Raw genomic sequence first — 26,133 nt, forward strand, 5'->3', positions numbered from 1 at the left:
ATTTGAATAAGCTTCAGTTCCAAACCTGTCCCAACTCACTTCTATAGGGCAGATTAGGTAAAGATTCCACTGACGTCTCCATATGAGACTGCTTCCTGTACTGTCTGAGGAAATTAAAGTCTCTTTGTAAATCCCACACCTTGTGTGTCAATCCTTTCTCCTTGTAGATTGTAAGCTCTTTTGGGCAGGGCCCTCTTCACCTCTTGTATCGGTTATTGATTGCTTTATATGACACTCTGTATGTCCAATGTATGAAACCCACTTATTGTACAGCGCTGCGGAATATGTTGGCGCTTTATAAATAAATGTTAATAATAATAATAATTTTTGTTTTGTTCTGCTGAGAAGACAAGAAACAGAAGTCTCTATTCTGACCCACAGCTTGTGTGCTCCATTAGTAGCAAGTGGAGTGAATTTATCTCTCTTTATCTTATGTCTCCAACACTGGGAATAAACTACAAAACAAAACATATGTGACAATATAAGAGAACAAGATCTATTTTATACATTTAAAGGACAAGTACACCTTTAAGACATTTATTTCATACTGAATGCCGGAGCTCAAGCACAGGAACCACTATTTTTAATCTGTAGAAATCCACATGTTTCACTTATTATTAAAGAACACGGAACATAGACAATCAGCAAAAACTCTCCTAATGAGATCTGCAGGGCAAACAACAAGAATACATTATATGAAAACTCCTATTAACACAAATAAAAATTATTACCTGGATTATCTGTGAGTTTTCCTGAAGTTATTATACAAATCAGTATGTGGGAATTGAAGTTCCTGTTCAGGTGAGAAATATAAATAAGAAATTTTATATCTCTATATACATTCACATGTGCTTTGCTTCAAGCAAATGTTTTAAAAGTATGTTTATTAATAAAAGAAAAGCCGAAAACATTTTGTTCAGTGAAATTAATTTTACATGTCCGTTAAGCATAAGGCTTGTATACAGGTCATGGAACTCTTGAGGCATTATTGTTATTTATATACAAGTATATATACTTCCCACAGTTCTTTATAGAGTAAGGGGATACGTACCAAAGACATTACACATTACACATACATGGAATAACAACTCACTGAAGCAGATACACAAGGGCTCATTTACAATTCAGGGAGCAGTGTGCAAAGTGTAAAAAAGGCCACAATCAAGCATTTTTTTGCACTTTGCATCCTGCATTCTAATGCCCCTAATACAGGAAGGCACAGCGTGGCATGTAGGAAGCCCCCCACTTGCCCCCATCTTGTACTTCTGGAGTGAGTAAATGACCCCTACAGAGTTGTAACCATGTAGTGTTAAACAAGGGAAGGGCCTCGCACACAAGACCTTACAATCTAAAAGGAAAGGGCTTATATTATTACACTCTTGTATTCTGTACACAGCCTTTGTTTACTCATTGATACAATTCTCTGACCTCTACAATATAATAAATGTGTATGTTCCCTGTATGCCCTGTGCCTCTCCTTATCCAACTATCTCTGGAATTTTCCCCTTTTGGAACTTCCTTCTTTAGTGCGCTTATAAAGGTTGCCTTTCACATTTATAAAGGTTGAGGAAACACATATATTATGATATTAATTGCCATAAAATACATCAATGTACCTGATAGCTGGATTCCTGGGGCCTATTTTTACAAAAAAAAAAGAATTTTACAAATCTTTGGGAGTCAGTTACAAATAAAGTTCTGTGAAACAAATCTACACTTAAGCTGGCCATACACCTTAAAGGGATCTTGTCATGATTTTTATTGTGTTCCTTTTATTTCTGAATGACACTGTTTACATAGCAAATAATTCACTCAACCATTTAAAATGTTATTCTTGAACCAAGAAATGTATTTTTTAGCTGTAATATTGGTGTGTAGGCGCCATCTCAGTGCATTGTGCCTGAGTCTGAGCTTTCAGAAGGAGCCAGCGCTACACATTAGAACTGCTTTCAGGTAACCTGTTGTTTTCATGCCTCCAAGAAAAAATTAGTTCATCACCACTGCTGACTTGTTCTCAAGGGACCAGCTTTAGTTGGGATTCAGTTTTAGATAAGGTTTATAGAGCTTTCAAAAATCATGTATTTAATTTGGGAATCTGTTAAAAAGAAAGTTATTAGTCAAATACATTTAGAAATATAGATGGAGAATAATGAAAATTTAGTGAGTCAAAGAATCTCGAAAATTAGACCCACCGCTGTATATCTATATATAAAGAGAAGTCCTCTGATGGAAAGCCCTGGTAGCCTCCTCATGTCCCCCTGCTCCCCAGTTATACATTTCCCAGTATAGATATGCCTATTCTAATAGCCTTGAGTGAAAGCTTCTGCTACTACCCAGCTGTTTGTTGGTCTCTGTGACATGCCCATCAGTATTTCTGCCGGGTATTTGTTGGCTGCCATTGTTGTATCTATTAACTAGTTGTCTGTATCAGTGATATTCAGATGTAGACCCTACAGTAAATCTGTTTGTGGAACAGTGAACTGAATATCACTTCACCTGAGCATGAATTTATGATTACCTGAAGTTCACAATATAGTTACAGCCAATGGCAAGATTACAAGACACAGAATCAAACAGATTTTAAACAGAATTCCTAATTATTAGGTTCTATTTAAAGTACAGTTGTAGTTGACATTTCACTAAACTCCCTATCTAGTTATTACTCCCAACACTATTACATTTGACAAGAGGATCCTTAAAAAACCACTAATATTATATAACTTGATTAAATGTAAAATGAGCACCACCAGAGATGGACTTTTCCCAGTTTTTTTTAAAATGAGCACAAGAGAGCAGTTTGTACCGTTGATCCTGTAATGATACGGTCATAAGTGTTTGGTGCTTGGGCACCGGTATTATCATATACAGGATTTGTGGGAGTTGAAGTGTCTGTAAAGAAGAAAAAAAAGTGAGATTTAGAATGTATGAAAGAGGTACTTAGGGCACATCTATGACCCCTAACACAGTTGGGGTTGTGCTAACATGGATGCAGTCCTTATGAAAATTGATGTTATTCATTAACGGAACTTAAGTCCAAAGAAACTCATTGCTATTCCATGTGGTTGCACTGGACAACAATGTGTCCCCCCTGCCTCCAAATCAAGCGAATGTGCTCCTATTCACACTGGGGGTCAAGAGACCCTGCAGACTTGGGCCTAAAGAATTGGGCACAGGCATCATTTTGACACCACATGATGATGAGCTCGACATAAATTTTCTGAGAAATTACATCTGATTGACGTTGAAATGCAAGTGCTATTGTGCATTTTGAGACATTGGCCACAATACTAAACAGCACCAAATTCAGTTTATTTAAAGCCTCCTTTAGTAACAACAAGGGATCATTACAGTGTTCTGCGCAGCATCATTTAGGGCTCTATCTTGCCCTTTATTTATTTAGCACTTGTGTCAAATGCAACTCCCTCTTATGGGGAAAATACATTGCATTGAAGGTAAAAAAGCATGGTGACTTGCATCCAAAAATTGCACTTTGCACACTGCATTTATAGTTGAAAATGACCTGTAATAATATTTCACAGTTCTTCATTTATACCCTTTAGTCACCTCTTTTAGCTGCTCAATTTGCATCATTTCAAATACTTTACCCTGTGCCTGTGTGCTGTAGTGTGTGTGAAAAGTCTATAAACCCCCCATTATATTAATTTAACAAGGCAATTCTGTGGTTCTATCCAGTAAGATCTAAACTTGGCTCAGTAATATAAGAAAATAACAATGTTTAGACACATTTATAACTATACATTTGAAAAGCTTTAAGTTTATAGTTATGGGCTCAGAAGACAATGTTGGGGAAGGTGCCATCACTAAGCACTCACTGTTCTTGTTCTTCTTGCAGAGAATGAAGATTACGGTGAGAGGTATCAGCGCTACAACAAACAGGGCAGCGATCACAATGCCGGCTATTGCACCAGGGGAGAGATGGTTGGAACCTAAAATGTTGAGAGCAGAACTTGGAATCAGCTGTTAAAAGGCACCATTCTGGCACAAGGAATGAGCAAACAAGCAAATTAGATGGGATATTTTTGTTATGGAGAATTCACACTAGCATTAGTTTTGTATCTTATGGACTTCAATGTTATTACATTTATGTTTGTAGTTTGATAGAAAACACAAAAAAACAAAAGTTGACTTATTAACATAGGGGCTAAATTGCACCAATGTACTTATTCATGGCAACCAAGCAACTTTTTCCTTTTTATTATATAACTTATAAAGGACCGGTCAGAATTGGTTGCTAATGTAACTGCCCTGGTGCTGCTTAAAACTAACCCCATTTCTGTCTATCAGTCTGTGTTGTTGGTGGGACTTTATTTCCCCTCTCTGTGACAGGAATCACATTGCACACTTCAAGTTTTGCTTTATTTGATATCTGCAATTATCTGTCTTGTTAGATTTCATTTTCATACAAGTTAGAGAGTATTTCAGATCTAAGACCAGGGGCCCCAACCTTTCTTACTCGTGAGCCACAGTCAAATGTAAAAAGACTTGGAGAGCAACACAAGCATCATAAAAGTTCATGGAGGAGCCAAATAAGGCTAAGATTGGCTATTAGGCAGCCTCTATGCACACTATCAGCTTACAGGGGGCTTTATTTGGTAGTAAATCTTGTTTGTATTCAAGCAAAACTTGCCCCCAAGTCAAGAATTCAAAAATAACTCCCTGGTTTGGGGGCACTGAGAGCAACATCTAACGGGAACCAGGCACCTCAATATAATCCACAGAAAAAAAGGAAACTCCAATGCTTCTATAAATCATACGCATCCCATAATACTTACAGCCAAGGTTGAGAGTCAGGGGGCTGCTGGTCTCACTATTCACACTGTTAGAGGCAGTGCAGGTAAAGGATCCACTGTCTGTTCTCTCCACAGGGCTGATAATGAGGCTGGAGTTGGAATTCATTAAGTGATACCTGGGGTTTGTGGGTAATGGTGCCCCATCCAGGTGCCAGGAGAAGGTGACATTAGTGCCAAGAGCTGAACATGTGAGTCTCACTGAATCCTTCCCAGGACACAGCAGCCCAGATGCATTACTGCTCAGTGCCACCCCAGATACACGTGCTGCCAACCAGAGAACAAGATTAGCATCATCTTCATTTATTTATATAGAGCCAGTGTGGTTACAGAATAAAAATAGCTCACAAGAGCTTACAATCTAAAGGGTTAGGGTACATTTGAAACAATTGGTGACTGATGATAAGTTGGTTCTTGAACAATCAAGATACAATGAAAATGCTTTTCTAAACAGGTGGGTCACTGGGGAGCATTTGAAGATTTGGAGGGGAGGGGAGAGTTCCAGAGACAGGCAGAAGCTTGTGAGAAGTCTTATAGTGGGGGTGTTATAAAGTAATGTGTAACTGAGCACTTCCACCCCAGGGAAAAGTGATAAAATGCAGGCAATTTCTATGCTTTTACCAACAATGCAAAGTTTTATTCCTTAATTCCACTGAAATATGGGGCAACCACTAAATAGTAGGCACCAGAACTGGATACTAAGTCAGGGTGACCAGATCACTTGAAAATTCAGTGACACATCTAAAAAATCCAGCTAGCAGGGCTGAACAGATTGCAGTTTATTTTCTAACATGTTGCCCTGCAACATGTATTTATTAGAACTGTCCCTGAATTTTCAAGTGATCTGGTCACCCTACACTAATTTGTGTGGCTTAAGTATTTAAGAGCCCTTAGGGATTGGATGGAATTTTTGCAATTGATAAGGTTATAACACTTATATTGGCTCATACTATGGGGCTTATTTATCAAACAGTAAAACTAAAGCTTGCCGCAGTCTGCAAAAATTATGCAGATCGCTATTTATTTCAATGAGAGTTTAATTAAAACATGTTTTTGCCTATAAATATGCCCCCATGCCTTTGAACATTTCTCTGCTTTTCCCATCACTATGCCTTTAGGCTTCAGTTTTTTTGAGCATATCCCCCCCCCCCCCCCATGCAATTTTAATTCTCTTTACAGGATGAACTCTAATGGACAGATTAATCAAGGAGTGAATATAGAGCTCAGTACAGAAAAACTCAACCACTTACTATTAATGCCTATGCAATTTGTAGACGTGTTTTTTTGAACTCTACACTTTTTAAAATCCCATAGGAATGAATAGAAAGTGGGTGAGTTTTTCTGTGGTGAGCTTTTATTTCACACTTATAGACACAAGTCTATATAAAACAACGTACCTATGACTGTTAGACTGAGCGGCTGGCTGGTGTTACTGCTGACACGGTTCTCTATTTTACAGGTGTATGTCCCGGTGTCTCTCATCATGATTGGCTGGAAGTACAGGAAGTCTTTGTCGCAGGTCACATGGGGCTGGGAGCAGGCAGTCGCTCCATCTTTGTAAAAAGTGTAATTAACCACATTCTGGCCCCCAGTGTCACAATGGAGGGACACGATGGTGCCATTAACTGGATAAGCATTGCCATTAGTGGTAGACACATTCACTTTTAGAGCTGGAAGGGTAAGTGGACCTAAATAAGAGAGCAAACAAAGATTATATTTAACATATTTATTACATACACTACAATAAATAAAATAGGCTTATCTACTGCTATCATACTTCTACTACTACTATTACTTATCATCTGCTGCAATTGCATCCAGTGTCAAACCAGATTCAGTTGAAAATGATTTTTTCCAGGACTTGGCAGTACATTAAGGCTTAAATATTTATAGTGTGGATGGTGTCACTTTGCATTATTGTGTGTTTCTTTTGGTGTAAGCCTGCTGATAATTAGAAATTAGAAATTAATTTTCCAGGAAACCATACAATATCCATCTGAACTAAATAAAAAAGTAAGTGTATCATCCTGACCACTTAGTATGAACTGAAATGTATGTGGGGCAGGGGCTGTGTTGTTGCATAGTCTTGTGTGTCAGTTTCCTTCTCATATTTATGGGACTAAATTCTCAGACAAACAGTAAATCTACGTATGACTTGTCACTGTAAGGGTGTATGAAGGGCAGCTGCTCTTATCGGTACCAGGGCAGAGATTAGATTCTTTTTAATTATTCATTAGAAAGAAGGGCTACACTTCTCCTGCAGTTTCATAATTCAACTGTTTATTAACAACAATATCACCTTTAAAGTTTTCACAGAGATCTTAAACTTACAAAGAACAGGTTTCCGTAGTTCAGGACATAGGGATAAATTGGCATACACACCATAGGCAGTTTTATTGTGAGGAGACTGTATGCAGTGGGAGAACAACTCAAGGACAGATTACTGTCAGATATCGACAATCTTTATCCTATGGCCTACTAGCTGTTGGGGCACTGCAGCTGAACCTTCACTGCCCCTCCTTAGCCTACTCACCAGACTCAAATTGGAACCAGGCACCTCAATATAATCCACAGATAAAAAGGAAACTTCAATGTTTTCATTAGTCATAAGCATCCCATAATACTTACAGCCAAGGCTGAGAGTCAGGGGGCTGCTGGTCTTACTATTCAGACTGTTAGAGGCAGTGCAGGTAAAGGATCCATTGTCTGTTCTCTCCACAGGGCTGATAATGAGGCTGGAGTTGGAATTCATTAAGTGATACCTGGGGTTTGTGGGTAATGGTGCCCCATCCAGGTGCCAGGAGAAGGTGACATTAGTGCCAAGAGCAGAACATGTGAGTCTCACTGAATCCTTCCCAGGACACAGCAGCCCAGAAGATGCATTACTGCTCAGTGCCACCCCAGGTACAGGTTCTGCCAACCAGAGAACAAGATCATTATCATCATCTTCATTTATTTATATAGAGTCAGTGTGGTTACAGAATAAAAATAGCTCACAAGAGTTTAGGGGTCTGGCACATGGGGCGATTAGTTGCCCGCCTTGAGAGGAAACTTCCGCGATTTCAGGGAAATCGTGGTGCCGTGTATGCCATCCCACCAGCAATTTACATTTTCGCTGGTGGGATGGCATTTCGGGGAGATTAGTCGCCGCGAACAGGGAGATTTGTCGCTGGTGACTAATCTCCCTGTGTGCCAGAGCCCTTACAATCTAAAGGGTTAGGGTACATTTGAAACAATTGGTGACTGATGATAAGTTGATTCCTGAACAATCAAGATACAATGAAAATGCTTCTCTAAACAGGTGGGTCACTAGGGAGCATTTGAAGATTTGGAGGGAGGGGAGAGTTCCAGAGACAGGCAGAAGCTTGTGAGAAGTCTTATAGTGGGGTTGTTATAAAGTAATGGTGTAACTGAGCACCTCAACCCCAGAGAAAAGTGATAAAATGCAGGCAATTTCTATGCTTTTACCAACAATGCAAAGTTTTATTCCTTAATTCCACTGAAATATGGGGCAACCACTAAATAGTAGGCACCAGAACTGGATACTAAGTCAGGGTGACCAGATCACTTGAAAATTCAGTTGAAACATCTAAAAAATCCAGCTGGCAGGGCTGAACAGATTGCAGTTTATTTTCTAACATGGTGCCCCACAACATATATTTATTAGAACTGTCCCTGAATTTTCAAGTGATCTGGTCACCCTACACTAATTTGTGTGGCTGAAGTATTTAAGAGCCCTTAGGGATTGGATGGAATTCCTGCAACTGATAAGGTTATAGCACTTCAAATTCAAATTCAAATTCAAATTTTATTTGTCACATACACAGTCATACAATTATGATATGCAGTGAAATGCTTAGACGACTACTATTAATGACCTCAAATTAGAATAATATAGAATATAAAAAGTTAAGAATAAAAAGAATAAAATAAATGAACACAATAATGCAATAATTGAAATGTATGTAGTGCAATGTAGAACCATGGCCAAATAGTTGGCATGATAATGTGCAAGAGTTACAGTTCAACTTCGCAGTGTGCGAAAAGTGCAATGTGCAATTGTCCCACGTGTGCAAAATAAAAAATAAAAAAAAAGGCTTAATCCTTGACAGAAACTCCCAATGGTTCCTAGATCCATGTGATGTTGTTATGATTGAGAGCTCGTATGGCCTGCGGGAAGAAGCTCCTTTTCAATCTCTCTGTATTGGCTTTCAGTGAGCGGAAGCGCCTTCCTGACCGCAATAGACAGAACAGTCCATTGTCAGGATGACTGAGGTCTTTCATTATTTTCCTGGCCTTGGTCCAGCAACGTTTATTGTAGATCGATTGAAGGTCAGGGAGCTTGATACAGATGATACGTTCAGCTAATCGTACTACCCTCTGTAGGGCTTGTCTGTCCTTCATGTTACTGTTCCCGAACCAGGTTGAGATGTTTCCCGTCAGGATGCTCTCTATGGTGCAGGAGTAGAAGTTCCTAAGCACCCTAGAGGGCAGCCTGAAGCCTCTCAGGCGTCTAAGATGGTAGAGACGCTGCCTCGCCTTACTCACCACGGTATTAATGTGACATGACCATGACAGGTCCTGTGTGATGTGAACACCGAGGTATCGAAAGCTATCTACTCTCTCCACTGGGCTCTTGTTGATGATGGGGGTCTGGTAATTCCTCACCTGCTTAGTACTAAAATCCACTATCAACTCCTTTGTCTTACTGACATTCAGAAGAAGATTATTCCTCTGGCACCAGTTCACCAGATTTCCAACCTCCTCCAGGTAGGCCGTCTCGTCATTATCAGAGATCAGGCCCACCACAACAGTATCATCAGCGAACTTAATGATGGATGTGGAGTATGTGGTGGCTACACAGTCGAAGGTGTACAGAGAGTACAACAGGGGGCTTAGAACACAGCCTTGAGGGGCACCAGTGTTGAGAGTAAGGGAGGCTGAGACTGGACCCCCCATCCTTACTGCCTGTGGTCTTCCAGTTAGGAAATCGAAGATCCACTGACACAGAGATGGGCTCAGACCTAAGTACTCCAGTTTAGTGATGAGTGTGGAGGGAATTATGGTATTAAATGCTGAGCTGTAGTCAATGAAGAGCATTTTCACATAATTCCCCCCCCTAGTGTCCAGGTGAGATAGCGTTGTATGGAGAAGATGAGAGATGGCATCATCCGTAGAGCGGTTCGAGCGGTATGCAAACTGCAGTGGATCCAGTGAGTTGGGTAATATATTATATACACTTATATTGGCTCATACTATGGGGCATATTTATCACAGAGTAAAACTAAAGCTTGCCGCAGTCTGCAAAAATTATGCCGATCGCTATTTATTTCAATGAGAGTTTAATTAAAACACGTTTATGCCTATAAATATGCCCCCATGCCTTGAACATTTCTCTGCTTTTCCCATCACTATGCCTTTAGGCTTCAGTTTTTTTGAGCATATCCCCCCCCCCCCCCCCCATGCAATTTTAATCCTCTTTACAGGATGAGCTCTAAGGGACAGATTTATCAAAGAGTGAATATAGAGCTCAGTACAGAAAAACTCAACCACTTACTATTAATGCCTATGCAATTTGTAGACATGTTTTTGTGAACTCTACACTTTTTAAAATCCCATAGGAATGAATAGAAAGTGGGTGAGTTTTTCTGTGTTGAGCTCTTATTTCACACTTATAGACACAAGTCTATATAAAACAACGTACCTGTGACTGTTAGACTGAGCGGCTGGCTGGTGTTACTGCTGATAGGGTTCTCTATTTTACAGGTGTATGTCCCGGTGTCTCTCATCATGATTGGCTGGAAGTACAGGAAGTCTTTGTCACAGGTCACATGGGGCTGGGAGCAGGCAGTCACTCCATCTCGGTAAAAAGTGTAATTAACCACATTCTGGCCCCCAGCGTCACAATGGAGGGACACGATGGTGCCATTAACTGGATAAGCATTGCCATTAGTGGTAGATACATTCACTTTCAGAGCTGGAAGGGTAAGTGGACCTAAATAAGAGAGCAAACAAAGATTATATTTAACATATTTATTACATACACTACAATAAATAAAATAGGCTTATCTACTGCTATCATACTTCTACTACTACTATTACTTATAATCTGCTGCAATTGCATCCAGTGTCAAACCAGATTCAGTTGAGAATGATTTTTTCCAGGACTTGGCAGTACATTAAGGCTTAAATATTTATAGTGTGGATGGTGTCACTTTGCATTATTGTGTGTTTCTTTTGGTGTAAGCCTGCTGATAATTAGAAATTAGAAATTCCTGGAAACCATACAACATCCATCTGAACTAAATAAAAAAGTAAGTGTATCATCCTGACCACTTAGTATGAACTAAAATGTATGTGGGGCAGGGGCTGTGTTGTTGCATAGTCTTGTGTGTCAGTTTCCTTCTCATATTTATGGGACTAAATTCTCAGACAAACAGCAGATCTACATACGACTTGTCACTGTAAGGGTGTATGAAGGGCAGCTGCTCTTATCGGTACCAGGGCAGAGATTAGATTCTCTTTAGTTTTTCATTAGAAAGAAGGGCTACACTTCTCCTGCAGTTTCATAATTCAACTGTTTATTAACAACAATATCACCTTTAAAGTTTTCACAAAGATCTTAAACTTACAAAGAACAGGTTTCCGTAGTTCAGGACATAGGGATAAATTGGCATATTTCCTATAGTGGCCGTACTGACTTACAGTTTGTATTACTGCCAAGGATAGATTACTGTCAGATATCGACAATCCTTATCCTATTGCCTACTAGCTGTTGGGGCACTGCAGCTGAAGAACCAAAGATAACAGAATGATGTGAACCCACGCAGCATTCCATTAGTCATAAATACCAAAAGCATGGTGCAAAGCAGCACCCAATATAAGTGGACGAGGTCCTCCTTCACCGCCCTCTTTAGCCTACTCACCAGACTCAAATTGGAACCAGGCACCTCAATATAATCCACAGATAAATAGGAAACTCCAATGCTTCCATTAGTCATAAGCATCCCATAATACTTACAGCCAAGGCTGAGAGTCAGGGGGCTGCTGGTCTCACTATTCACACTGTTAGAGGCAGTGCAGGTAAAGGATCCATTGTCTGTTCTCTCCACAGGGCTGATAATGAGGCTGGAGTTGGAATTCATTAAGTGATACCTGGGGTTTGTGGGTAATGGTGCCCCATCCAGGTGCCAGGAAAAGGTGACATTAGTGCCAAGAGCTGAACATGTGAGTCTCACTGAATCCTTCCCTGCCCACAGCAGCCCAGATGCATTACTGCTCAGTGCCACCCCAGATACACGTGCTGCCAACCAGAGAACAAAATTATTATCATCATCTTCATTTATTTATATAGAGCCAGTGTGGTTACAGAATAAAAATAGCTCACAAGAGCTTACAATCTAAAGGGTTAGGGTACATTTGAAACAATTGGTGACTGATGATAAGTTGGTTCCTGAACAATCAAGATACAATGAAAATGTTTCTCTAAACAGGTGGGTCACTAGGGAGCATTTGAAGATTTGGAGGGGAGGGGGGAGTTCCAGAGACAGGCAGAAGCTTGTGAGAAGTCTTATAGTGGGGGTGTTATAAAGTAATGGTGTAACTGAGCACTTCCACCCAGGGGATAACATGCAGGCAATTTCTATGCTTTTACCCACAATGCAAAGTTTTCCTTTATTCCACTGAAATATGGGGCAACCACTAAATAGTAGGCACCAGAACTGGATACTAAGTCAGGGTAACCAGATCACTTGAAAATTCAGTGATATGTCTAATAAATCCAGCTAGCAGGGCTGAACAGATTGCAGTTTATTTTCTAACATGTTGCCTTCAACATGTATTTATTAGAATTGTCCCTGAATTTTCAAGTGATCTGGTCACCCTACACTAATTTGAGTGGCTTAAGTATTTAAGAGCCCTTAGGGATTGGATGGAATTCCTGCAACTGATAAGGTTATAACACTTATATTGGCTCATACTATGGGGCTTATTTGTCAAAGAGTAAAACTAAAGCTTGCCGCAGTCTGCAAAAATTATGCAGATCGCTATTTATTTCAATGAGAGTTTAATTAAAACACGTTTATGCCTATAAATATGCCCCCATGCCTTTGAACATTTCTCTGCTTTTCCCATCACTATGCCTTTAGGCTTCAGTTTATTTGAGCATATCCCCCCCCCCCCCCCCATGCAATTTTAATCCTCTTTACATGATGAACTCTAAGGGACAGATTCATCAAAGAGTGAATATAGAGCTCAGTACAGAAAAACTCAACCACTTACTATTAATGCCTATGCAAGTTTTAGACGTGTTTTTGTGAACTCTACACTTCTTAAAATCCCATAGGAATGAATAGAAAGTTGGTGAGTTTTACTGTGGTGAGCTCTTATTTCACACTTATAGACACAAGTCTATATAAAACAACATACCTATGACTGTTAGACTGAGCGGCTGGCTGGTGTTACTGCTGACAGGGTTCTCTATTTTACAGGTGTATCTCCCGGTGTCACTCATCGTGATTGGCTGGAAGTACAGGAAGTCTTTGTTGCAGGTCACATGGGGCTGGGAGCAGGCAGGCACTCCATCTCGGTAAAAAGTGTAATTAACCACATTCTGAACCCCAGCGTCACAATGGAGGGACACAACGGTGTCATTAACTGGATAAGCATTGCCATTAGTGGTAGGTACATTCACTTTCAGAGTTGGAGGGGTAAGTGAACCTAAATAAGAGAGCAAACAAAGGTAATATTTAACATATTTATTACATAAACTACTATAAATAAAATAGGCTTATCTACTGCTACTACTTATCATCTGCTGCAATTGCATCCAGTGTCAAACCAGATTCAGTTGTGAATGATATTTTCCAGGACTTGGCAATAAACACAACACACAAATTAAGCGCCATGTGTGAGACAATAGAAACAAGGTCACTGCCCTGTAGCGCTTACAATCTATGTTTATACTTTTTATTAATGTAAAACACTGCTAAAAAAACAACACTGCTTTCTCTACAAAGCTATAGAGGAGTTACTCCAAGATGCACCTCCAGAATGCCCCACCCTGAGGAATATTACATACATGATGCCAAGTAGGACTATTCCTTGTATTAAAGGGGTCCCTGATAGATGGTGTTCAGAAAGCTGATGCTTTCCCAAAGGGGCAGGTAAACATAAACTAAACCCCCCATCCTGGGACCTGGATCAGATACAGGTTTGGCAATGCCCTGCTCTTGGACACATAGGTGTCCCCCTTTTTACTGAACCAGTGGAGTGTGATGCAACCAGACTGCATTATTTGCTCAGGCCTGTGTGTTCTGCAGAGAATGAAGATGTGGTCAGTCTAGTTCATGGCGACCACATGGACCACTGATCCCCAACCAGTGGATCGGGGGCAACATGTTGCTCACCAACCCCATGGATGTTGCTCTCAGTGCCCCCAAACCAGGTAGTTATTTTTGAATTCCTGACTTGCCGGCAAATTTTGGTTGAATAAAAACAAGATCTAGTACCAAATAAACCCTCCTGTAAGCTGATAGTGTGCATAGAGGCCAATCTTAGCCCTTATTTGGCACCTCCATGAACTTTTATGGTGCTTGTGTCGCTCTTCAAGTCTTTTTACATTTGGCTCACGAAAAAATAAAGGTTGGGGACCCCTGATGTGGACAATGGTAAACTAATAGGTTAAAGAAATATCCCACTGCTATGGTTACAGCTGAACCCCCCTGTGGTGCTGTCTGTCATGGTAAAATCCTAAAGGCAAGGAAAGAGCCGCTGAGCTGGCTTTAAGCATCTTTCCATATTTCCCCATGATTAAGCTAGATCACTGCTTGTAAAGTATTTTTCATATAACAATCCCCATTCCTCCTCAGTCCAACAGAGGAGACAAGCAGGTAGGGGAATGGAGTTTGGGGTGACCACTGGTAAAAATCTGTCATTTTTAATGAAATAAAATTCCATAATAGTGAAACGCTATCAGTTAACAGGACCTACATATGCAAACTTTCAGGGAATCAGTCTGTTCTAGATAAAGAGAAATTAATTGTGAGTTGTTTGTTGAATATGTTAGGTGCTGTTAAAGCTTTGTGGGAAAAACACTCTGCTGTGAACAAAACGAATTTTAGGCTGAAGCTAGCCACAGTATCAGTAAGAGTTAATTACAAGCTGAAGTGCAGTGTGCAAAGTGCAATTCTGGATGCAGTGTTTTTTTAGCCACAGTTTATCCCAGAATTCTAGCTCAAGTGCAGTTGCGCGGGGAGTTGCGCCTGAAGAAATTAAATCTGATGCATTAGATGCAGCCAATTTTGATGAATCACGTACAACTGAAAATGTAAAGGATTACAAAGTTTCCAGCATATGGTGTCTAAAGCACATGATTCTTCAGGCAAAAGTACATTGCAGCTATTGACACAACTCACTGGGGAGTAGCGAACTGTTCGCCGGCGAACTAATTCGCACGAAAATCGGGTGTTCGCAAGTTCGCGAACTTTTAGCAATGTTCGCAATTTTGGGTTCGCCTTAGCTGTTGCCAAATTTTGACCTCTCACCCCAGAGCCAGCAGATACATGGCAGCCAATCAGGCAGCTCTCCCTCCTGGACCACCCCCGGACCACTCCCTTCCATATATAAACCGAAGCCCAGCAGCCATTTTACATTCTGCCTGTGTGTGCTTGATGAGTTAGCATAGGGAGAGAGCTGTGCAGGGGTTTGAGGGACAGGTTAGGTAGCTTTGCTGACTAGTAATCTACTTTCTACTGCTCTGTATGTAGCTGCTGTGGGACAGCTGTCCTGCTGATCTCATCTGCTGTAACCCAATAGTCCTTGTAAGGACTGCTTTTATTTTCTGATTACTGTTACTCTTCTTTTCATTGTGTACTGCAGCTCCGTCTGTGTGTGTTGGAGACAGACATTGTAGTGCACCAGCACCAACCACACATTCACATCATTTTTTTTATTTGTGTTTTTTTACTTTGCTACTGTAATTTATAGAGCCCAGTGCTATTAGTCTAGCTGTGTTGGGGACTGGTGTGCTGCTCCTAGTAGTTCACCACCAGCACCAACCAAACACGTTACACATAGTAGTGACATTGCATTGCAATAAAATCACCTGAGCGACGTTTTTCCACCAGCAATAATATATTCCGTATCCACTACTGCGACGTTTTGTCTTTGCGTGTGAACCGGCTGTAACCTTTACACGACTTGATTGGCATGTAGACGCCGGACGTTTTAAAGCAGTTTATTACACAAGTTTAGAAATGTAGTGTGATTTCTGCCCTTTACAGCACATAACGCAACGCTGTGTCAACAACGTATTTTTCAGAGAAATTTTTGCCCTTGATCCCCCTCCTGCATGTCACTGTCCAGGTCATGGCACCCTTTAAACAACTTTAAAATCAGTTTTCTGGCCAGAAATGGCTTTTCTAGGTTTTAAAGTTCGCCTTCCCATTGAAGTCTATGGGGTTCGCAAAGTTCGCAAAAGTTCGCACTTTTTGGCAGAAGTTCACGAACATTTTTTGTGAGGTTCGCTACATCTCTACCGGGGACTGCAGCTCAGGATTACATTGGGTCATACACTGAAACATCCACTTATTTGGCAAGGTCGCCAAGCGAGCAGATCCTTACCCAATATGCCACCTTGAAGGGAGCAATATCGGACTGATGCCTCAGGCTCCTTGCCACAATGGTATTTTTAAACCTGACTGATTAACAAATGGCTGATTTTTTTTTTGGACAGATATTGATCAGACAGGCCCATCTGTGGCCCCATACTTGGATCAATAAGCTGCTCTATTGGCATAATCAGAAGCCAGACACTCAGGATTCTGGAACAGATACACCGCCTTAGGCGGCATTCTGTGGGGTCTGTATGATTTCAATACGGATATTTGAATAAAAGTGTGATTTTTTTTTTTTTATTTGCTCTTTAATCTGGGGGCTGTATCCCATTATCTTTGACCCTTTTTGAATGGCCATTTAGAATCCTTATCATTAATAAATTGTGAATCAGTAACAATTTACAAATATATATTACTTTAATATGAGAGTGGTTGGTTTGCTTAAATGCTTTCCTTTTCTTAAGCAGAAATGTTCTGTAATATATGCAATTAATTAGTGTTATATGTGCACAAAAAAAAAATCAAAAGGAGCTACAGCACTCAGTTTGAATGCTCAACCAGGGGGAAAAGGCCAGGTAAGTGTGTGTGTTTTGGAATTATATGTGCACAAAACATGTTGGGCATTTATATTTTTGACTTTAGAAACTGCAGCATGGCTGCTGGTAACAGTGATTTGATATCTTCTCAGTAGAGTTTTTACTGGCAGAGCCAAAGCCACTTGGAGAAAGGAAATGGAAAAACCACTTACTGTAAACTGTGAGATAAACTGATCCTGTCACTGGTGGTGCTCCAGTTTCCAGGTTGGTTACAGAGAGTGAATATTCCCCTGTATCTGTGAGAGTGAGATTGTCCAGCCGGAGAGTTGTGTTCCCATACAGGGAGCATCTGTCTCTGTAACTGTCAGTATAAACAGGAGAGACTCCAGGTAATGCAGTTACAATCTGAATGCTGGAATTAACCTTCCATGTAACCTGCCGTTGTGCCGGGAGATCCAACTTCACTGTGAGATACACAGATTTGCCCTCAGTCCCAGTTACATTCTCTACAGAACTTACAGCACCTGTGGGAACAAATAGAAGGAAACTTATCATCAGAGAGGTCAGTGTTGCAATAACATATAAACTTTCAGGTACTATATCCCATTCATTAACAAATCCTGTATAGCAGTGCACTTGCTCTCACACAGCAAATCCTATATTACAGTATATGTATTATACCATGTACAGTATTAATGTATTTATCTGGTATCAGAGACTCACCTAAAGCCGAGAGGAGCAGGATACATAGGGACAGACCCTGAGAGAGATCTGACTGTCCCATCCCTGTGCCGCATACGTTGCTTCTCCTCCCCCTAATGATCAGTACTTTCACTTTACGGTATAACACATCCCTGCTGTTTAATCAGTTACTTATAATGAGGAAATAAAATACATTTTTAATAATTAAAAACAAAACAACGTTTCAGGGGCGGGCCCATTCATCAGGTGATCAGTACAATCCCACACAACACCTTAAATGTGTTAACTACTAACTCCACCCCACAGTAATTAGAATATTAGACTGTCCAAAAAACAACAGCAAAGATAAGTCCATATCCAGGATTAAGTGAAAAGGTCCATTGCCAAAACAAAGTCCAGTATAATACAGAATGTCCATATTGCTGCATAAATCCATTGCAGAAATGCATAGTTAAACAAACTCCTGGTAACTTTATATCATAAAGAGTTGATAGTAAGACTATATTTCAAGGTAAAAACATAAAAAGAGTAACACAGTGTTATATTTATAGTTATACAATAATAAAGGTTTGATTGCACAGTAGCATTTCAACAATATAAGATCCTGGTAACGTTATACCCTAAAGAGGTAGTTTGTAGTAAGACCAATGTTAGACCATATGCAAAGCAACACGTTGTAACCTAAAAGAGTTAGAGTTGCACAATAATAAATATTTGAGTGTACGTGATACGCAGGACTATGAAAGAGGGGAGGTATATACATGCAAGGAAGGAAGGCAAATTCAGCATATAACAATGTATACAGAGCCAAATGTGCTGGAGCTGGTGTCCTCTAAGCGTTTATCAGCGTTTACAGAGTCTGTATCAGGCACCTCATGACAAAGCTCTGCAGTTTTTTTAGAGCAGCAACAAGGAGCCAAAAGATAAGCAGGAGGGGAAGGAAAATGGGGTCCAGTACCCAGGAAAGGACAACAGAAATTGAGGTGAATAATGTGTTTAATTTGTCTCCTTATGATTTATCTGCCCCTGAGGTGGCTGCACTTAACAAGGGGCTTAGTTTTGTGCCTACACATGTGAATTTACCATTTGACTTTACTGATTTTCTATGAGTTTATAAATTAAAGGTACACTTTTCTGATAAGGTTGCACCCATTAAAAATAAAAATGTGAATGCCAAAAAACGTACTTTTTTACGTCCAGGGAATTATCCTTTATTGGATGCATTTGAAATGATGGTGAAAATGGAGGTAACAAATGATGTGGGGAATACAATGGCTAATAAACATAAATATAACTTATCCATAGCAGAAAACTCAGTGGTGCCATCCTCCTGTACTCTGTTAGCACCAGATTACTTATTCTTGAGAGGCCAGACGTGTGTGTGCACTTACTTTGGTTCCAGCACTCAGTCTATGTCTGTAAATTCTATACATGCACCCCAAACCTTTTCAAATGTCTGTGGGAAGTCTCTTCACATGTATGTCAGTTTATACAGTGGGATAGCTTTGCGGATGAGGTCTTCCAAAAGCTTTAAAGTTGGGCCTTCAGCAGTTTTCCATCTCCATGCTATGGCCTTCTTTGCATACATAAAAAGCAAGGACTTGAGCTTTCCTCAAGTTTATCTCCTCTACTTGGTTAAGCAGTAATGTTGTTGGATCAAGATGAATTGAGATTTCTAGTTTAACATGTATCTGCTGTTTAACCTTGGACCACAACTATTGGGAAAGGGGACATGACCAGATCATGTGGAAAAAATCAGCTGTGTGGGTCTGGCAGTTCTCACTTACTGAATGAAAAACAAATAGTACTCAGTGCTATTAGTGGCCTGTAAAATATTCTGTGTCCTCTGTGAGATGTAGAAAGTGTTGCTTGCAGCTTCCTCTTAATCCACTTTGAATGGGTCTCAAACGTATCCATAAAACAAATGATGGAAGCACAACAATATAAAAACCATCAGTGCACATATACACAATGTGAGTGATATAGAGTGTACAATGTGGTAAGTGTCCACCACCACCTCAGTTTGGTGAGTCAAAACACTCACCAGACCCACAATTCAGCTTGCCAAATGGAGCATACAGATGTTGAAGCAATGGGCGAGTCCTCAAATATTTGTAAAACAAGAGAGAGCAGAGGATAGCATAATAATGTTTATTTCTATGAAGATTTTCATTCATCCAGGTCATGGTATATCTAGTATAAATAAATCTAAAGCAACTGGACTTGTTTGGACACCATCTGTCTGCTACATACAGTGCTGTTCTAACATCTGTACCCCGGCAGTTTCAGAACTCTTCACACATCCATTCATGCAACTCTAACAAGTAACACCTGCTTTGAAGAGTTGTATGATACTTTGGTAATCCTTTCAAAGTAACTCCACAGCATTCACACCTCTGTGAGTTTCAGGAGTCCCCTCTCTGAAGAGTTACAATGTGCCATTGTGATTGGATTAGTGGAAGAGTACATATGCTGAGGACTTCCCATACCAGTCAGTTGAACTGAAGAAGCTGCTCGGATGAGTAGTGAAACGTCTTCAATGATTACCAAACAAGTCCAGTTGCTTTAGATTTATTTATACTAGATAATAATGTTTATTGCAATAAAAAACCTGCGCAATACAGGCTACTTACAGAATTGAAGTATGTTGCAGGTATATCAAGGCATTTACTACTATTACTGACTTATATTGTTAATTTTTCCAGCCATTTTGGACAAAGTGGAACTTCTGCCAGACAGTTTTTGAACATTTTCATTTTGCACTTTCACTTTAGGGGCCTTTCCTCGGGGGGACTTTTAGTTTACCCAGGAAAACTATATATCGTTTTTTTTCAGAACAACCAAAGCTTTCAAAATCTGGTGGAGTTTTTGTGTAATTCCAATTCTGTAACAAGATAAAGGCTTCTGAATGTCTAAAAAATTAAAAAAAACAATATTTTCCATAATATAAACACATACACCAGAAACAAAAATTATTGTATGCATGAAAATACAACTGATTTGGAATGTCCCATGTCTCCTGAACGTGCCAATACCAAATATATATAGTTTTATGGAGATTTCTCACTTGTATAGGTCAAAAACTCCCAGCAGTACACTACCAAATTTCCAAAGCACTGCTTCAGAAAGCTGCATAATTTAGATTTCAAGGCCAAAAATTCCACTAACAGAAGGTTTATCCCAGAAAATTATACATTTTTAGAAAGAACAGATTCTGGGGAATCCAGAATAGGTAGAACTGCCTGTCAACTCCAAACTACCAAGTTGCAATGCTTTCCTAAACTTATTGGTTTTTATCAAAATTTGTGAAATTTCTTAAAAATCCATTCAAAGCTTCCAGTCTATAGTATCTTATCTCCCATGTATCATTAGGTACCAAGATAAAACACCCTAAATATGAACGCCAAGGGTCCACTGAACAGTTTGATGCCCAATATGTATAGGTTTACCTAAGTATGTGTTATGTAGTGGCCCCCAATGGGAACATACTGTTTTTGGTACCCTATATGGGGGTACAATTTTTGGGCTTTTTTGCACCAAATATCTATATTACATTTTGTGATTGTGAAGTGATTGCCCTCCATTTATCTATATTTATTATATGTTTTACGCCCAACTGGTGTTACCTGAAGGCCAACCCAAGGCAGGTGGGCTGGAATAGTAAATATACAGATTTATTGAACAATAGAGAAGTGTTGCATAAATGATATATACATATTAACTATTCAGTGTTAAAGGTAAAAGGGCATACAAAACAAAAAGATGACTTAGCTGAATTAATCTTATATCTACCCTGAAGTTTTAGCAGGTAGCAACTCATTTTGTGTGGCTGAATGCTTCCCAAGACTCTGTTCTTTTGACTTATAATAAAGCAGCCATTTTTGCACATTACCTTGTCTCTGAGTCTTGTTATATAAAATGTGGTTTTGGTAAGTAAAAGTACCATCATGGAGAAGGTTATCAATCCTCCTGTATGTTGTATTTATGCCCCTTGTGGGGAAAGAGCAGGTCTGGGTGCAACATGGCTTGGACAGAAATTAATCTGGGGAAATTGATGTCTTTGTGTGACTATATAGTAGTTTTTTTTTGTTGAGAAGACCAGAAAAGATAGTTCTTTGGTCTGACCCGCAACACATGTGCTCCATAGTGGGAACTGGGTCCAATTTTAGCTGATGAACTTGTATTGACTGCAGCATATCTATAAGACAAAATATATGACAGATACATATGTGGAAATATAAGAACACAAAATCACTTTCAACCAACTAAGACCCATTTATCAATGTACAGTTGACCACGAATACAAAAAATTAGTAACTTTTAGAACTTGAGTAATTTCCACAATGTTTTTGTTAACTTGCGTGACTTTTTTGTGCTTTGCAACAAACTTTTGGCCAGGTTGCAGCTGCAGAGTGCAATTGAGTCCTATGGGAGACTTTCCTTGGGCCAGGTTGGAGCTGCAGAGTGCCATTGAGCCCTATGGGAGACTTTCCTTGGGCCAGGTTGGAGCTGCAGAGTGCCATTGAGCCCTATTGGAGACTTTCCTTGGGCCAGGTTGGAGCTGCAGAGTACCATTGAGTCCTATGGGTGACTTTCCTTGGGCCGGGTTGGAGCTGCAGAGTGCCATTGAGCCCTATGGGAGACTTTCCTTGGGCCAGGTTGGAGCTGCAGAGTACCATTGAGTCCTATGGGTGACTTTCCTTGGGCCGGGTTGGAGCTGCAGAGTGCCATTGAGCCCTATGGGAGACTTTCCTTGGGCCGGGTTGGAGCTGCAGAGTGCCATTGAGCCCTATGGGAGACTTTCCTTGGGCCGGGTTGGAGCTGCAGAGTGCCATTGAGCCCTATGGGAGACTTTCCTTGGGCCGGGTTGGAGCTGCAGAGTGCCATTGAGCCCTATGGGAGACTTTCCTTGGGCCGGGTTGGAGCTGCAGAGTGCCATTGAGCCCTATGGGAGACTTTCCTTGGGCCAGGTTGGAGCTGCAGAGTGCAGAGTCCTATGGGAGGCTTCCAAAATTATGCTGGAAGGCTCAAAGTCAGAAATGGTTTTGTGCCATTCGATTGGATACGAACATTTCGTAACTTTCAGATCGCTACCACCGTTTATGATCGTTTCAATACGAAAATTTCGTAACTTTCGGATTGTAAGTATAATATTTTCGTAGGTCCAAGAAAAGAATTTGTGACATTTTTGATCATCAGAAATTATTGTATTTTGTAATTCGGATTCGTACATTGATGAATGGGTCCCTAATTAAAATAATTGCAGATATGCATAATTTTGGAAATCCAGATCCCAATTACAGGAAGGCTACAGGAGTCCATTTTACAAAAAAGAATCTTTTAAAAATGATTTCCTTTTTCTCTGTAAATAAAAAGCAGTACTTTGTATCGATGGTAACTAAGCTGCATGAATCCATATTGGAGGCAAAACAATTGTATTGGATTCATTTCATGTTTAGCAGATTAAGGCTAATGCTGCACCATGAATACAGCATATATTTTTGGCAAGCCAAAAACCGTTTGCCGAAAATAAGCATCATACGCTCCTACCTGTGCCTGGACCCGAATGAATGGAATACGCTTGGGTGCAGGCACATGTAGCCGATATCCTCATAAAAACGTAAGACTTCGCATTCTCTTGCATTTTTATGACGATTTTGGCTACATGTGCCTGTACCCAAGCGTTATTTCATTCATTCGGGTCCAGGCACAGGTAGGAGCGTATGACGCTTATTTTCGGCAAGCGTTTTTTGGCTTACACATACCATACACATGGTGTGGCATTAGCCTTAAGGTATGGCGTTTCAAATTACAGAAAGATCCCTTATCTGGAAAAAATGCAGGTTTCAAGAATTCCAATAGCAGATCCTATACCTGTACTTTTAGCATTAGAATCCATATTTTAATTATTTGTAGAAATCCATGAGTTACATTTTTATTAAAGTACATGAATGAAACCTGCAGGACAAATAATAAACTTGATATTGTGTAAATGGTAGAAACAAAATAATTACCTAAATCATTATCTGGGAGTTTTCCTTAAATTATCATACACATCTTTATTTGAGAATTGAAGTTCCTGTGTATGTGAGAAATAAAAGTTAGTATTATCCCAGTATATACATTCATACTGTATCTGTCACGCTCGGTATCCCAAACCCAGAACAAAAGCTGAGATCCCGGTCAAAGCTCACTCTTCTGCCTATAACAACCACCTTTCGCTTCGGGTGGAGCCCTCCGCTACTCGGGTGCCGCCAGGACTTGTTGTGAGAGGATCAGGGCGAATGTTCTGGGCAGGCAAGGGAACCTTGCGTTTAACGTAAAGTTTTAGGAAGCTGAGACGAAGTGGAGCAGGCCGAGGTCAAAACCGAACAGGCAGCGAGGTACAATATCGAAATCCGGAACACGTAGTCAAAAACAGGCAAGGGGTCAGTTCAGGCAGCAATCAGGCAAGGTCAAGGTCAGGCAAAGGGGTCAAAACAGTAGTCAGAATCAGAATAGCAGAAAACAGTAATCAGGAGGCAAAACCGAAGTTGGGCGACGAAAATATGCGCAGGCGCCTTTAAATATTTGAATTTCGCGCCTTGCGCGATGACGTCATACGTCGCGCCGGCTCAAGAGGGAGAGCGAGCACCGCCGCTCGCCAGAAGAGCCGGACGCGCGCATCGGCGCGCAAGGAGAGGCGGGCGTCCCCGCCTGGAGAGCGGCGGGCGTCCCCGCTGCCCAGGTACTTTTACAGTATCTATGTTGTACCAAGGGAATATTTTATAAGGTCTTGTTTTGAAGACACCTTTTTTAACAAATTAGTTAGCACTTTTATTATGCTTTGTTTATATAGAGCGAATACATTTCACATCGCTTTACAGATATTATATATGAGTTCCTACCCCAGTGGAGCTTACAGTCTGAGGTCTCTTTCACATTCACACACTTTGATCAGAAGTACCAGGAGCCAATTAAAGGACATGTAAACCCTACATTCTCTAATTTACATCTGCAATTGCATATGTGTGCTGTAAAGTTCATGCAGTGAAAAATGCAGGCTTACACATGCAGAACTTACTTTGATAAAAAGTCCTGCTTGGAATGAGCACTGTAATGGTTAAACTGAGCTCAGGAGAGGAGGTTAGGAGAAAAAAACATGTTTCTCCAGCGGAGTGTACAGCCAGAGTTTCTATGGAAACCAGCAGTGCCATCTCTTCATTGGCTGCTAGACTGGAGGTCATGTTTTTAACCTGAGTTGAGAAGAACTGAGCATGCTCAGTAGCCAACAGCCAAGGGAGGGGGCTGAGTGGGTTAGAGATGAAGAAGGGATCCTAAGTGATTATGGTGATGCTGCAGCCTTACTATTAACCTTCCAACAACCAGAGGGGCAGATTTCAAAGAAGCTCTTCACTTATTATATTTTTTGTAGGGGTTTTACGTGTCCTTTAAACTGTCTGTATGTGTTTGGAGTCTTAGAGGAAACCAGAATACCTGGAGGAAACCCATACAGATGTAGGCAGAGAAGCTACCAGCTGCTCCACAGTATTCAACACTGTTGAATACGGTTGGTAAACCACAATCTGGTGAATATTACCAATATATATGTAGGAGAGTAAAGCTTTTGCCAACCATTAATTCCTTTAGTTCTCTGTGAGGGTTTTGCCCAGCTACATGTGGTCAGTGGGCATCTGCAGGTAAAAGTTTTAAAATTAATACTCCAATATAAGTCCAATAAAGCTCTCTGCACTAAACTTTAACTGATACTTCTGCCTTGCCTTTCCCTTCTATCACTTTTTTTCCATGGTCCACCATCCCTTCCCACGCTTGCCTTGATTACACTCATACTAGCAGGGAAGATATAGTGATAATAGCCAGAAGCAGTGTCAGGCTGGGAGACCAAGGCCCCACTGGGTAACCTAATCTGAAGGGCCCACAGATCCATTAGGAACCCTTCTACTTGCTGTTTATACCCATGATTCAGGGGCTCACTATCCAACTTAACTAATTAACACAGCCAAGTATAGCAGGCAATCTTTTTTAAAATTATTTTTATTCTAGACTGGAAGATGCCATTTATAGAGAGATATCAAAGCAACCAGTTTGGCAGCATTCATAAAGTCAGATTTAAATGTGGGAAGCTAATTAGTTTACGATCTCCTTGTGACTTTATGTTAATTTCTGTCGGGGTTCCTCAAGGCTCTGTCCTGGGCCCCTTACTATTTTCTCTCTATACCTCCTCACTTAATAAATTCTTTTGGCTTTCAGTACCACTTCTATGCTGACGATACTCTGATCTATCTTTCCTCTCCTGATCTCAACCCAGAGCTTCTAACTCGCGTCTCTTCCTGCCTGCCCGCTATCTCCACTTGGATGTCCCAATGTTATCTTAAATTAAACCTCTCTAAGACTGAACTGGTTCTCTTTCCCCCATCCAACGCCCACATTGTTCCCGAGGTATCTATAAAGGTTAACAATTCTACCATCATC

The 26,133-nt window shown here is 40.4% G+C and overlaps 2 protein-coding genes across 2 annotated transcripts; both read right to left on the reverse strand.

The window, feature by feature from the left end:
- Nucleotides 1-266: 266 nt before the first annotated feature.
- On the reverse strand, nucleotides 267-6,506 carry LOC105946575 (carcinoembryonic antigen-related cell adhesion molecule 1-like). The gene is made up of 7 exons (XM_031905635.1): nucleotides 6,206-6,506; nucleotides 4,794-5,075; nucleotides 3,834-3,947; nucleotides 2,804-2,889; nucleotides 1,617-1,638; nucleotides 732-793; nucleotides 267-455 (listed from the first exon to the last, which is right to left on the reverse strand). Exons 1-6 carry the CDS (start codon nucleotides 6,291-6,293, stop codon nucleotides 771-773), a joined length of 615 nt encoding a protein of 204 aa, XP_031761495.1. The 5' UTR covers nucleotides 6,294-6,506; the 3' UTR covers nucleotides 267-455; nucleotides 732-770.
- A 748-nt stretch (nucleotides 6,507-7,254) lies between these two features.
- On the reverse strand, nucleotides 7,255-18,781 carry LOC116412375 (carcinoembryonic antigen-related cell adhesion molecule 5-like). The gene is made up of 6 exons (XM_031906534.1): nucleotides 17,683-18,781; nucleotides 17,172-17,483; nucleotides 13,236-13,526; nucleotides 11,830-12,111; nucleotides 10,513-10,803; nucleotides 7,255-7,721 (listed from the first exon to the last, which is right to left on the reverse strand). Exons 1-6 carry the CDS (start codon nucleotides 17,741-17,743, stop codon nucleotides 7,255-7,257), a joined length of 1,704 nt encoding a protein of 567 aa, XP_031762394.1. The 5' UTR covers nucleotides 17,744-18,781.
- Between the last annotated feature and the right edge of the window lie 7,352 nt (nucleotides 18,782-26,133).

This window comes from Xenopus tropicalis, chromosome 7 (genome assembly GCF_000004195.4).
Source record: "Xenopus tropicalis strain Nigerian chromosome 7, UCB_Xtro_10.0, whole genome shotgun sequence".
Lineage (NCBI taxonomy): Eukaryota > Metazoa > Chordata > Amphibia > Anura > Pipidae > Xenopus > Xenopus tropicalis.

Bases quoted from the DNA above. Each gene is read 5' to 3' on its own strand.
- LOC105946575 (XM_031905635.1), bottom strand. From the start codon at position 6,293: ATGATGAGAGACACCGGGACATACACCTGTAAAATAGAGAACCGTGTC. The intron at 3,948-4,793 runs GTAAGTATTATG...TCAACATTTTAG, and splicing joins CCTGACTCTCAACCTTGGCT to GTTCCAACCATCTCTCCCCT. The intron at 794-1,616 runs GTACATTGATGT...TCACCTGAACAG, and splicing joins CCCAGGAATCCAGCTATCAG to GAACTTCAATTCCCACATAC.
- LOC116412375 (XM_031906534.1), bottom strand. From the start codon at position 17,743: ATGGGACAGTCAGATCTCTCTCAGGGTCTGTCCCTATGTATCCTGCTC. The intron at 13,527-17,171 runs GTAAGTGGTTTT...TCTCTTATTTAG, and splicing joins AGTTTATCTCACAGTTTACA to GTTCACTTACCCCTCCAACT. The intron at 12,112-13,235 runs GTATGTTGTTTT...TCTGGTTGGCAG, and splicing joins GCTCAGTCTAACAGTCATAG to CACGTGTATCTGGGGTGGCA.